General features: G+C 44.3%; 1 protein-coding gene across 1 annotated transcript in view; it reads right to left on the bottom strand.

Moving 5' to 3' along the window:
* fstl5 (follistatin-like 5) overlaps nt 1-13,283 on the bottom strand; it is a 93,388-nt gene that overhangs the window by 35,045 nt on the left and 45,060 nt on the right. Inside the window, 2 exon segments of the mRNA XM_062476080.1 lie at nt 5,788-5,912; nt 9,649-9,845. Of these exon segments, the coding sequence (XP_062332064.1) occupies nt 5,788-5,912; nt 9,649-9,845 (322 nt within the window).

Raw genomic sequence — 13,283 nt, 5'->3', positions numbered from 1 at the left:
GCACGACTTTCCCCCCCTGACGTTTCATTAACACGTCTGTTCTTCTTCACTTTCATCTGCCCCCCTCCGCCATCCACTCCTGGAGCTCTATTAAGATCCTCTTTGCTCCCGACCTGCTAACAGAACGCATGTTTCAATGCACGGCTCAGCTTTGCAGCTAGGCCGATGGAGAAGGATGTTCCAACACCATATCCCCCGATAACACCCACCCTAACCGTTCAATTATACTCCCTTGTATCTTAATGGTTCTGGAATGTGCCTCGGAGCGACAAACTCTTTTTGCCGGCAATCTCTGAGGGGGACTGAAATGTGAACTTATGGGGGTGCGTTAAAGAAGAAGAAAAAACTGCCAGTCTCTCGACGACGGCTTCTGGAAATGAACGACCCTGCACGCTGGAAGAATGACAATTTCTTCCACCAAGGTTGGGCTCTTGCCACAGTCTTGACACTTCGTCCCACCTCTTCAGTTGCTGATTTATCAAAACAGGAAGTGCTTCTGGCTTACATCTATTTCCTGTCTGGTTTGGTAGCGGCAGAGCACCTCCCTGTGGGAGGGTCCAACCTTCAGCTTCCAGACTGTAATTAGTGATTAACGCTAAGGTCTGGGATTCTGCCTTTCTCTGGACGCGTCCCATAATGGGATCTTGCTCTGTGCCACTACCAGAGGTAAATCACCTTTGACACTGTAAGGAACGTGTTTGTCAGGAAAAATAGCTTGTGCCTGCAGGACACAGCAATGATAAAGGAGAGAGAGGGAGATAGAGGGAGGAGAGATGGAGGGAGAGAGGGGGAGAGATAGAGGGAGAGAGATGGAGGTGGAGAGAGATAGAGGGAGAGAGATTGCTTTGCTTTAGCCGCAATTCACTTCCCACATTCTCTTTTATTATTACTAAACAATAAATAAACTGCATCACAGTATGTAAGTATGTGTTTCCATTCATGATTCAAATACCTCTGTTCATCCATCTGCAGTTAGCAGAACTACTGCACAGTGGTGCAGTAGATGGACTGACTTACCTGCCTCTCCATCCATCATGCCTGCCAGCAAACCATACCCAACACCTCCAATAATCACATTAGCTTCCGAAAGTGACAGAACAGAAAAGAAACTGTGTGGGGGGAAATCTCGTCGTCAAGGTTTTCTAAGTGAACGATGCCTGTAGGAGTTTAGCTAAAGGTTTCGCTGTTTTACCTGTGGCTAATCAGCTGGATCTTGGTTTCCATAGCAGCTGTCAGAGACGTCTAGTGGGACAATCCTACTTTGGTCATTTTATCACAAGTACTTTTATGAGAAGAAGCCAGCGTGAAAATTCCTCTTCGACGTGTTACAGTTTATCAAAGCGCGTCTCCCCACAACATGAGAAGAAATGGAATCAAACTACGCCTCATTTTTCTTTACTTCCTTGATTTTTCTCCTTGAACAACCTCTTCCGGGGGCCCACTGCTGTCCATATCGTACTGCATTGCTTTATTTTTTTATTTTATTTAAGTCAATTTTGTTTTCGAGTGAGGTTTATTCCTTATCATGGGGCTACCGCAACTGTGAGTAATACTGATTGGCGTGTAGGCGTTTTTCTCAGTGTGGGCTGTTGAGGGCCTGGTTGATTGAGACGTGCTGACACACAGGAACACCGTCGTGAAGGACTGGAACCTTAGAACACAGTCGGAATGTCCATGGAGATGCTAGCGAAGGGATTCTGATTCCACAAGAAAAGGCTTGTTATTAATACAGTATTATAACAAGCAAAGCACAACGTTACTGAATTGTGGTGAACCTTCTTCTTTGTCGTCTTGAGCACGTCACACACAACAAGAGGTAGAGACTACAGTCGGCAGTTTACTTGGAAACACTTGCCTCTCAGAGAACACTGATTGGAAATTAAGATTAAATTGTTGGTCTCAGTCGAATACCTGTAGATTTATATAATTTGTTTTATACAATTACTGTAAATGTTAAAACTTTCAGATTGTTCTGAAATAACGCTCACTTTTACGTACATATGACTTCAACAAACGACTTTATTGATCAAAGTACTAAAAACATGAAGTAAAAGTACAAATCTTCTTACTAATCAACTAAATCTCTCAGACAACAAGCTAAAACTACCGTTGTAGCAAGTTGTTAGTGTTAACATCTTAGAGGTTTCCATTGGGAATGTATGCTAAATTTCATAGCCTTGGTTAACCCAAGAATATGCTTGATATGATAATGGAGAAAAGAAATAACCTCCTTGAAACCAAAGGGTTCATCCAAACAGCAGCAGCTTTCTGTTAGAATTAGTTCCAAGTCAAGAGATACAATTGGCCATGGGTTTAAGAGAGAAAAGGAGAAAAATATTCCCTTGGGTATTGTTAAGCTCAAATTGGCCATTGTCTCCGCAACAGTACCTCCATGTGATATTGAGGAGTCTCGCTGACTAAAAAGAATAAGGAAAACATTTCGGGGGGGAAAAAACGTGTAAATTTTTATAACACATTCTCCAGAAATGCTCTGGAAACTCTCAAAATAAGCTGTGTTTTATGAATCCAATTTAGCAGCTTCCCTTGAAGCCTGTGAGCTGAATGTACTGTGGGGGCTTGTCGACAGAAAGCATGAGTATCCATTAATTGTAATCACGTCTAGAGAGATGGAGAACGCCAAACTTTCCCTTAATAGAGGCAGAGCCCCTAGAAGAAGCCAGTGTGCCCTGAAGGACACGAGTCTGGGCTCATGCCTTCAGACATCTAATTATGATCCATGGAGAGAGCAGAGTTTAAGTCAACTCATTTTCCACATCTGCAAATGTACTGCTGATACAAGGATTAGTCATCTTCAGAGGGCGTCAGTTAAGAGACGGAGTGGAAGATCTTATTATACCAAGCAGGACCCAAAGACAGAGCGTTTCTGCTCGGTGACGACAATGCAGTTAGAGCCCATTGTAAAAAGGCGATAAGCTCAGGATGTTGTGGAATCACAACCAGACTCCCCCCCCCCCCCCCCCCCCCACCCCCCCCTCGACAAAACCTTTTAGATTCCTGCAATTCCCGAGCTCCACACATGCTCACAATACCACTCGCTTGTTTCGTTGGACCAAGGCCTGCCGGCCCCACGTAGGTCTGCGTCGATACCGAGGTAACCGAACACCTCCAGCACCTTTGTCATCTACTCAGAAACACAAACAGAAACACACACAGAAACACACACAGAAACACACACAGAAACACACACAGAAACACACACAGAAACCCCAGCCATGTACCGGACACCACGCTTGAAATGTTAGTTTGATAAAAAGCGTTGCAATCAGATATACCACCTGCCTGTTTTGAGTTCTCACACCAAGATTTCCAGAGACTTTCCTTGAGACTGACAATGGCTTATCTTTCTCTCTTGATGCTCTGCGCAGTCATTTATAGAACTGTGTGTGGATGACAATACATGGGCTATCTCTGCTGTGGCAGACGTCACTCATATCAGTAACATCATGTAATTAAAAGCTGCCACTCCGACACGTTTTCCTTACTGCTAGTTGAGGCAAATTGATTTTCTCTTCTGTGTATGCGAAGGAGAAATGAATAATGCATAGACATTAAAGTCTTATCTTTAACAGTGACTAACGGCATTGCTATGCTTTGAATGTTCCACAAAAGGTACAGTTTGCAAGGGCTTATTAGCAAACCAGGCACACCTACTGCACCAGACAGGTGCAGAGTCACTGGGAAACTAGTTCTGCTTCTCCAGCTTTTATCCATAACACTGTAATCCGAAATGTACTGACTCGAGGAATTTGCTTGCTAAGCTCAAATTCTTACATCACATTACAAACATGATATCCAGCTCAATACACACTCCATTTCTCTATTGTCTTTGATAGTATGTATTTTTATAATATTGATAGATTAAAATCATTTGTTGGTGTTTTGGGAGGATAAATACTGGATATTTGTAATAGTTTTGGCCACGTTTCCAGTGGAATGCAGACAGATGCCTGATGTTTGTGACTTTAAATGGCATTCACTGTTCAATTTATCTCCAGCAGAGTAACATGACTGTCCTTAACAGATCTACCTTCAGATGAGAAGAATTAATAAAAAAATTACTTTTCACAATTCTGTCAGTGTTAAGAAAGGAGGCTGGTGACAAAAATCTTGTAAAGAGGCTGAACACTGCAACACACTGCAGACCAGGAGAACAGACCCCAACAGCATTCACCAGTCCTCATATGGACCCTCAGTAACGCAGAAATCAATATAAGTTTAAGAACTTAAAATGTAATTAAACACTGTATCTCAAGCTCACACTACAAACCAAAAGTACCAATACCAGTGGCACAGAGGAGAGAAGAGAAGATAAAAGAGAGAGAGAAAGATGACAGAGAGACAGAGAGACAGACAGAGAGAGAGAGAGAGAGAGACAACATACATGAAGTAGATGCGTTAAGAGCCACACTCCTCCACAGAGAGAGTGGGCTCTGTCGTGTAAAACCATGGTGTTTCCTTTGTAAGAAGTTCTGCCTGTAGGAGCTTCTGGGAACACTGAGAAAGTGAGCAGTTGCAGCGACTTCATCCCAAATCTTCAAGGAGACTCGCTTTCTTCCCTTCCGCCGCCTTCCTTTCTGTACGTGATTTGCCTGAAGGCCTGCACCCACACATGAGCCAGACGAGCAGAATGGCAGACTGGAGCAACGTGCTGCTTTTGTATCTTCTTGTCGGTCCTAGAAATGCATTACGTACCGAGAGCTGATGAGCGCCTGATTTCACAATGGCGGTTCATTACGGATTCGGTTTCCCCGCGGAAGTGTCAACCCAGTGAAATGTCACAGCATATTGAGCGAGATGGAAATGTCAGAGTGGTATGAATCGGGAAGGAGAGGAAGGTGAGACAATCACATGAATGTGTTAACGCGACTTAGATCAGAGGAGGTACCTGTCATCCGTATGTCAAAACGAGGACTAGGAGATTTGATTGTTAAGCTCTTCCAATATTTGTTTAATGTCTTTTCTCATTGTAACGTACACACATTAAGGCAGCAGCTGTCGTGCTTGAACTAGTCAGTGCAGTTTTAACACTCACAGAACTAGCACATCAAAGTACAAGTGACTCACCATTCCCAGAGACACTAATTTCAAGCATAATCTAAACTTAAATTAGACACCATTTACTTTTATGGACTCCATAAGGCTGTGGTTTCAGATGGAAACAGGAATCCTGCACCTTCTGCTCCCACATGAAAGCCTTGGCTTCGGCTTCACCAGTGACCACTGCAGGCACAGCCACAGGAAAATATCAATTTACATCCAGTACTGGCTCACAATGGACTGTTTTCTGATGTATTACAATGGCCATGTACTGCATGCAATTTGACCTGAAAATATGACTAATGAGCTCTGTGTCTTCAGCAGGTTGTCTAATGATGGTACTTTGATCTAGAAACTGTATTACAGAACCCCTACTGGCATCAGGAAGGGAGGATAAAGATACGTACGTTGTAGAAGCATGAAAGCGTGAAGTTACACATAAATGACACTGCTGTAAAACTGCCAACTCTCATAATAGCATCTGACTGGATCATGCTGTGTTTGTCGAACATATGTATTCATTAGAGCACAGACAGTTCACTCTTTACGTTTCATTGTCGTTTACAAGGCAGACTGGTCTGGAACGAGGAAAGCAAACTGTGTGTGCAACGCTACACGGCCGTGAACACGCCGTGGATGTAACGAGCCATTCCGACAGAAGTGAATGTTGCAGAAAGCCTTGTGTTGTGGAATCGAACATTCCCACCTCTCACCTGATGGTTCTGTCACTTACCGAAGGCTTTGTAGAATTCATCCTTGGCCAGGCTCTCATCCCCATTGATGTCGTTGTATTTGAGGAGGTCAAACAATGTGCACTCCGAGACACCCTTGGACAGACCTTCTTGCTTGATCACCTGCAAGGAACAATGACAGAGCCGTGATGTTCAGTTGGAATAAATCAGACAATTCAGTACAGTTAGCCTTTTTCCTGTACCTCTAAAAACAAAAAAGTTAAAAGTTAATATCGAAACACTAATTAAAACATCACTTTTGTAACGAAATGTTCAAAACGAAGACTCGGAATTGAAACGTTTCCCGGCATCACAGAAGCTGAGCTGAGCTGAAACATTTCTGCTGAAATGAAACGATATTTGTCCTTTGAAGTTGTGTGTATTGTCAAAGGAACTGGTCCTTTCTCAGTAACAGGAGATATGAAATGAAAGCGACATGTAAGCCTTAGAGGCCAGCTCTGTGTTCCTCTCATTCATAGAGAGGGCAGGCTCTGGCTCTCCTCTCTTTAGCGAAAGACAAACAACACCGGATAGAACTCACTCAAGTATACAGTGGGTGTCAGGTGGCTGAGCGGTTAGGGAATTGGGCTAGTAATCAGAAGGTTGCTAGTTCGATTCCCGGCCGTGCAAAATTACATTGTGTCCTTGAGCAAGGCACTTCACCCTATTTGCCTCGGGGGAATGTCCCTGTACTTACTGTAAGTCGCTCTGGATAAGAGCGTCTGCTAAAATGACTAAATGTAAATGTAAAAATGTATAAATCACAACAGATACATTGGTAGAGAAAAGCTCAATGCTGATGTTTGTTTTGAAAGCAGAGGTGTTTGAGAAAACAGGTTGGAACCCGGTTGGAAGTAATAGGTCTTAAGCTTTATGTCGGCATTCGCTTTCCCTCCACTACAGACGCTTTAGACCCGAACACGCCTTTTTTAAATGTTCCATTCCACTTGAAATATGATAAAGTCACAACAAGCTGCAGGGACGCATGGCTGGGCCATCCATCTTCCTACGTCAGCTGTCGCCAGTCTGACTGGACGAGACAGCTTAGCGCATCATCGCCCGAGTCTTGTTCCTCTTCTCTAGTATTTCCTGAGGAAAGGCTTCTGAAGTTCAACATGCTTCTAACTATGATGAATGTTTCCCTTGTGTCCGGACAAATTCAATTAATTGTCATTGTCAATAATGCATAAGCAGGATATTTGTTTTTAAAAACTTAACTTAAGATTTGAAGTTAATATTTTTTTTTTTTACTTGTATGTCAATTTATGTAAAATTATAAAATATATAAAATGATAGAGTAATAACAACAACAATACTGTATAAACTAGTTTTGAGGCATCACCTCGTTGCATGTCAGCCTCATGTCTCTTTGTAAATCCCTTTATAGACCCTGTAAAGGGGCTTATAGGTCAGCTAATCTATATATACAGTTTAATGGATGTGTTATGCTATATTTACACAGTACACACACCCAGTTTATCCACAGCGGTCTAAAATATGCATTACATAGAGTATATTTTACAACTCTGACATATATCCCTAACTTTGACTTGCCCAATGGGAGGTCTTTGATTTCAGTTTACTAATGTTAGAGGGCAAGCTGACTCCTACGCCTTCATGACCACAGTCTGGTTCTTAAATGTTTTATGATGTGGCCCCGCCCACTGTCCTGGTCTGCAGTCAGGGTCATCTTCAAGCCAGGTCAGAATCCAGTCTGGTCTGTGTTTTTACTGTTTCATCAAGCATCAAAGGAAGACCTGTATACATTTTTAGCTCTTCACCTTCAGTCATACACACACTACCCAGTCATACACACACTACCCAGGCACACAGACACAAACACATACAGAATTACATCCAGACACAAACACACACGAACACACACGACACAAACATCCATACACACAAACACACAATAACACGAACACAGCATTTGAACTAAACGAAGCGCAACATGACAAACAGGTGTGACGCGTGTTCAGAATGCAGCGGTTGTCTGTGTCAACACCTCCCTCCACCACAGGACATTACACCTTCAGCCAACTGCAACAACCCTCTCACAGTTAACACCACACGCTGCCGTAAGACTGCCGTCACTGGGCACGATAAAAAAAAACTAGTGCCGATATTAATGTTTTTGAATTTTGTGTTCGAACGATCTCCTGGAATGACGGGTGAAGAGAGACTTACAGTAAGTACAGGGACATTCTCCCCAAGGCAAGTAGGGTGAAGTGCCTTGCCCAAGGAAACAACGTCATTTGGCACAGCCAGGAATCGAACCAACAACCTTCTGATTAATAGCCCGACTCCTTAACCGCTCAGCCATCTGACCCCCACACTCTTGAGTGTGCAAGTATACGCACTGTATTTATCCAACCAGTGTCAATATTCACATATGTTTCCCAGAGACTAGAGGCCTGAGCTTGAACGCCCCAGATACACCGTACACTCACTTCTCCATCTGTCCTTTAAATAATGTTTGACCAGATTGTGACATTCAACCACCTGGGAAGACAGAATCATGGCAGAGTTTGGCTGTAGCCCTCAGGCTCTTTAAATAGTTAAGGCGTCTATCATTGTCAGCCATGCAGCAGTTTTACCGCAATATTGTGTCAAACAGTGCCGAAAGGGCAGCCTTTATTTGCATATTTAAAAAAGTAAGACAGTTTTCCCTTTATTATGTATTTCACTGGCTGTGCGCGGGTTTTGCCTTATACCACAGCATAAAAAACACCCTTATGTAAAAATATGTAAATTATATGAGAATACAGTATAATAATATTAAGATTGTTGGCAGTGATCAAATGGGAATCCTGGGATTCTAAATTGTAAATGCATAACAATACAAACCCAGACTCTCCCTTCTGTCTGAGACAGACAGGACTAATCGCTTCGCCCTAGGCTGTGTGAGTATGTGGCCAGCCTCAGAACAGTTGAAGGGTTATTAAACCAGGAAGACTTGCTTACCTTTTCAATTATTCAAATGCATGCCATTTAAAGCCAGACCTCAGGTACTGTGAGACTTTTCACTGTGTGCGCAAATGTCTCTATTCTCATGCAAGCCAAAAAAAACCTCTCCTTCAGCCAATTTTTTGGGCAGAAACAGTCGAGGCTCACAATCTTCCCCTAACAGGAGTTTCGTTTGACCTGGATTACATTTTAGAAGATACAGTATAACAACAGTTCACGCTCCTCTCTTTCCAAACCCAGAGAAACCTGAAGGCCAGCGTAATGGAGCAGTGCTGTAGGTTATCAAGATGGCTCCATGTACTTCATGTTGACTAGAATAAAATACTGTAGATATGATTTGGGGGCTTTCCTCTTTTCTTCTGAGGAAAGCGGAAACAGACTGAGCAATTCCTCTGACTCTTCAAAGGAAAGGTCTGCGTTTATGGTACTGTGGTACTCTATGGTGCTGTGCTGTGCGGTACTGTGTGGTGATGTGCTGTGCGGTGATGTGTGGTGATTTGCTGTGTGGTACTGTATGGTGCTGTATGGTGCTGTATGGTGCTGTATGGTACTGTATGGTACTGTATGGTGCTGTATGGTGCTGTATGGTACTGTATGGTGCTGTATGGTGCTGTATGGTGCTGTATGGTACTGTATGGTGCTGTATGGTACTGTATGGTGCTGTATGGTGCTGTATGGTGCTGTATGGTACTGTATGGTGCTGTATGGTGCTGTATGGTACTGTATGGTGCTGTATGGTGCTGTATGGTACTGTATGGTGCTGTATGGTACTGTATGGTGCTGTATGGTGCTGTATGGTGCTGTATGGTACTGTATGGTGCTGTATGGTACTGTATGGTGCTGTATGGTGCTGTATGGTGCTGTACAAGGTGGTTTCTCTGGAGCTCACCTGGGAGAGCTCGCTGCTGTCAACTCTCCCGCTACTGTCGGCATCAAAGCGTTTGAAGATGACGTCCACCAGCTGCTTCCTGGCGGCCATGTTGTCTTTATGACCTCCATTGTTGCCGGACCCCATGTACCTCTGGTCATACAGGTCCAGAATCTTGTTCTTCAGTCCACGGTAGTCACTCAATCTGCAGTTATCATCTGCAGAAACAGAAAGATGAAATGTTACCTAGTAACCAAAACCTAGTAAGAGCTGCTGTTGGGAAAGCAGATTCAAATCCATGTCCCTGACACAGCTAGAACTCTAAAGTCGGTTGTAACATAGAAAACCTTTTAAAACATGTAATTTACTCTGTCAGTGTCACAATGGCAACACACTAAAGCTGTTTCCACATTGTAGCAGTATGCTGTAGTAATTGGCTGCGAGGCCTTGTACCTTTCACTTAGTTTATTCACTGAGAAATAATACGTCAGACTAGAGTTTAATGACTCTTAATGAGACAAGACACAAGCTAATAACGTTAATACTTGCTGCCAATGGAATAACAGTGTCAACACCCATGCATCCAAAATGACATATCAGTCATCTGGGATCACATTTGTCGAGAACATCACACAAATGAGAGAAACCGTGTAGCACTCGACAGCTCTGAGAGACCAGCCAATCAACCCGGCCCACAGAGATGTCAGGAACATTTAGATTTAGCCGGAGAACATGATTTTAAGTATTGCACAGTATGTGGGTGCATGCGGCGTGATTGTAACTGAACCAAATACCATTCTGTCTGAGAGCTTTCACTGGCTTTCGATGCCACAAACAGCGACTTCAATACTCCTCGACTTCAATCCAAGTGAAGAAACCCACAGTCGGCGCGAACAGTCTGACGAGCAGACTCACAGCGTCAATGTCAAACATTGCAACCGACAGCGAAAGAAAAGAAAACGCTTTTTTTTTATTTGTGACCCTCCATCGATGAAGAAACATCAAGCACCGCAAACAGATGAAAGGTTGCTTGTCTGTGCAGAGAACAAGGAGAAATCGCCTAATGACGAACCTCTCGTCAACACCTTCCGCTGCTCTACTTTTTAACTCTCAAACCCAGTGAAGTGTCGTTACGGCATCGACAAACACCCTTTTCTAGTGTAATCTGGTGCTAACAACGTTAGCAAGATACAGTGCCGGGTTCTCCAGACCAGCTTCTCTGGTTTCTCAGTGCCACTGGTTGTGGTGTGCATAACATCATAAAATGGCCTCTGTTTTGACAAGCCTGGGTGACAGAAAAGCTGCCTTCCTAAGAAATGGCTGAATGAATAAAAGATAAATGGCTGCTAGCCTAGCCCTGGGGATATGAAGGTCAGTGTAGTCGCAAGCAGGTGCACATACAGGACGACACACACACACACTCTGTACACTCCTAGTCTACACACACACACACACACACAAACACAGAACACTCCTGCAATCTGCACACATGAACGCCAGCAGCATTCATTAAGTACATTTGACTTAACTTACTTGAGCAAATAACCTTTCTTTTCATACACCCTGGGTGGATGTTAAGCTGTCAAGCGGGGGTCTTTTGAATGAATGCCAACGTGAAGGAGCCAAACACTGGTGCCCAAGCTGTGAAAGACACCGGGTGTCTGGCTTCCGTTTCCTCCCACTTAAGGTCTTAGTTAAACACTCGGCTGTTCTGATGTCTGATGAGGCTTCTTTGTAGCGCTTTCTGAATCGATGACAGTTTGTGTCAGCGAGTCTCTGACTTTCCCCCTGCCAACCGTAGCCGAAGATGTTCAAATCTGCTTGATGAATAGTCTAGGCCCTACATCTGGTATTCCGCCGAGCATGCATGTACAGCTTGAGGGACATGTGTGAACAGTGTTGCCAATCTAACAAATTGTTGGTAGAATTAGCGACTTTTCAACTTCCCTAGCAATAAAAAATCTCATTTTGCGACTAGTGAAAAATCTGGCGACTTTCTGCTAGGCCTACTTCAGAAATCAACAGCAGATTAACTGTAATTGCACTTGGTGTTGTCAAAGAAATTCGTTCTGGTGAGATTTTTGCGGGGCAAAACTGCGGGTGGAGGCTTGTCTCTTTAAGGATTGTGAAGATTATTTCCCTCGAGTGCCTGAACAAAGTGCGCGCAAAGTACCAAACTCAGCGTCACTAAGGGAAAGGGTCGTTTACAACCGTCGAAGACAAGCGTTGTCCTTTAATGAACTCGCTCCTCAAAGTCAAACGCTGGGGTAACTGACCCTCGGAGAACGTTTATTTTACACTGCACAACGACCTCGGGCAGGGGAGAGCTGCTCTCTGGGGAGACGTACTCACAGAGTAATAGATAGACCGTCAACATAGGCCACCAACGGCTTTTCTCAACATCGCTCATGTTGGGAAACGAGCGGCTGCTCCCGAACGAGAGAGAGACCGAGAGAGAGAAAGACAGAGACAGAGAGAGACCGAGAGAGAGAAAGACAGAGACAGAGAGAGACCGAGAGAGAGAAAGACAGAGAGAGATTGAGAGAGAGAAAGAAAGATCGAGAGAGACCGAGAGAGAGAAAGACAGAGAGAGATTGAGAGAGAGAAAGAAAGATCGAGAGAGACCGAGAGAGAGAAAGACAGAGACAGAGAGAGATCGAGAGATAAAGATCAAGAGAGAGAGAGATTGAGAGAAATAGAGAGAGACAGAGAGATCGAGAGACAGAGAGAGAGAGATCGAGAGAGACAGAGAAAGAGAGAAAGACAGCAAGATCGAGAGACAGAGAGATAAAGACAGCGAGATCGAGAGACAGAGAGAGACAGACAAAGAGAGACAGAGAGAGACATAAAGAGACATAGAGAGACAAAGAGAGAGAGACATAGAGAGACAAAGAGAGAGAGACAGAGAGAGGCTACAGAGAGCCACGTTCACGTCTGACTGGTCCTCGTGATGAGGGGAAGACAGTGTAAAGCATTTGTTAATTCGTTTTTTAATATCACTCATCGTCCCGTAGCCTATAGTACCGTCCGGTTTCGCAGCTCGCCAACTTTGTTTTTGACAAATGATCCTGGTCACGGCGGGCGGGCGCGACGCAAAGTGGCTCGCTAAGCTCAGTCGCCACAGCCCCGTTGCGTGTTATTAATTGTAATGGTCTGCTGAAATAATTTGCAGGTCAAGTCCCCTTCCAGGGAGGAAGATATATGGAGGCACCGGGTGCCCGTATGCAGTGTGTATTGATTGCGGGCCTGACTGACGAAAACGCTGGAACTCATCTATTGAGGGAGGCCGACACACCACTGAGGAGAAGCTGTCGAGAAAGCGAGATGGGACTGGGGCGATCAACGAGAGGGATAGGCCGCTCGTAGGGTCCGGCGGCGTGGCAGTGCATCACGCCCGTTTCCATGGCTGCGGGGTGGGAGGGCTGAGGAGGAACACTCTTTTTCTGCAGAGTCATCTTTGTTTTCATCGTCAATAACAGATGAGAAGGTCTGCGTCAAGATGAGAAACGGGGGGGGAAGACGGCGCGTGGCCCGTCAATACGCTGTTAAGATCACTTTGTTGTAATTAAATCCTCAGTAGTCTGTCTTCAATCTGAGCTATGGAGTCGGGACTCAGGATGAAAGCAGAGACCAATCAGGGCTTGTTTCCTCATTTA

The sequence above is a fragment of the Osmerus eperlanus genome, chromosome 13 (genome assembly GCF_963692335.1).
Source record: "Osmerus eperlanus chromosome 13, fOsmEpe2.1, whole genome shotgun sequence".
Classification (NCBI taxonomy): Eukaryota; Metazoa; Chordata; class Actinopteri; order Osmeriformes; family Osmeridae; genus Osmerus; species Osmerus eperlanus.
This window is presented reverse-complemented; position numbering and strand designations above follow the sequence as displayed.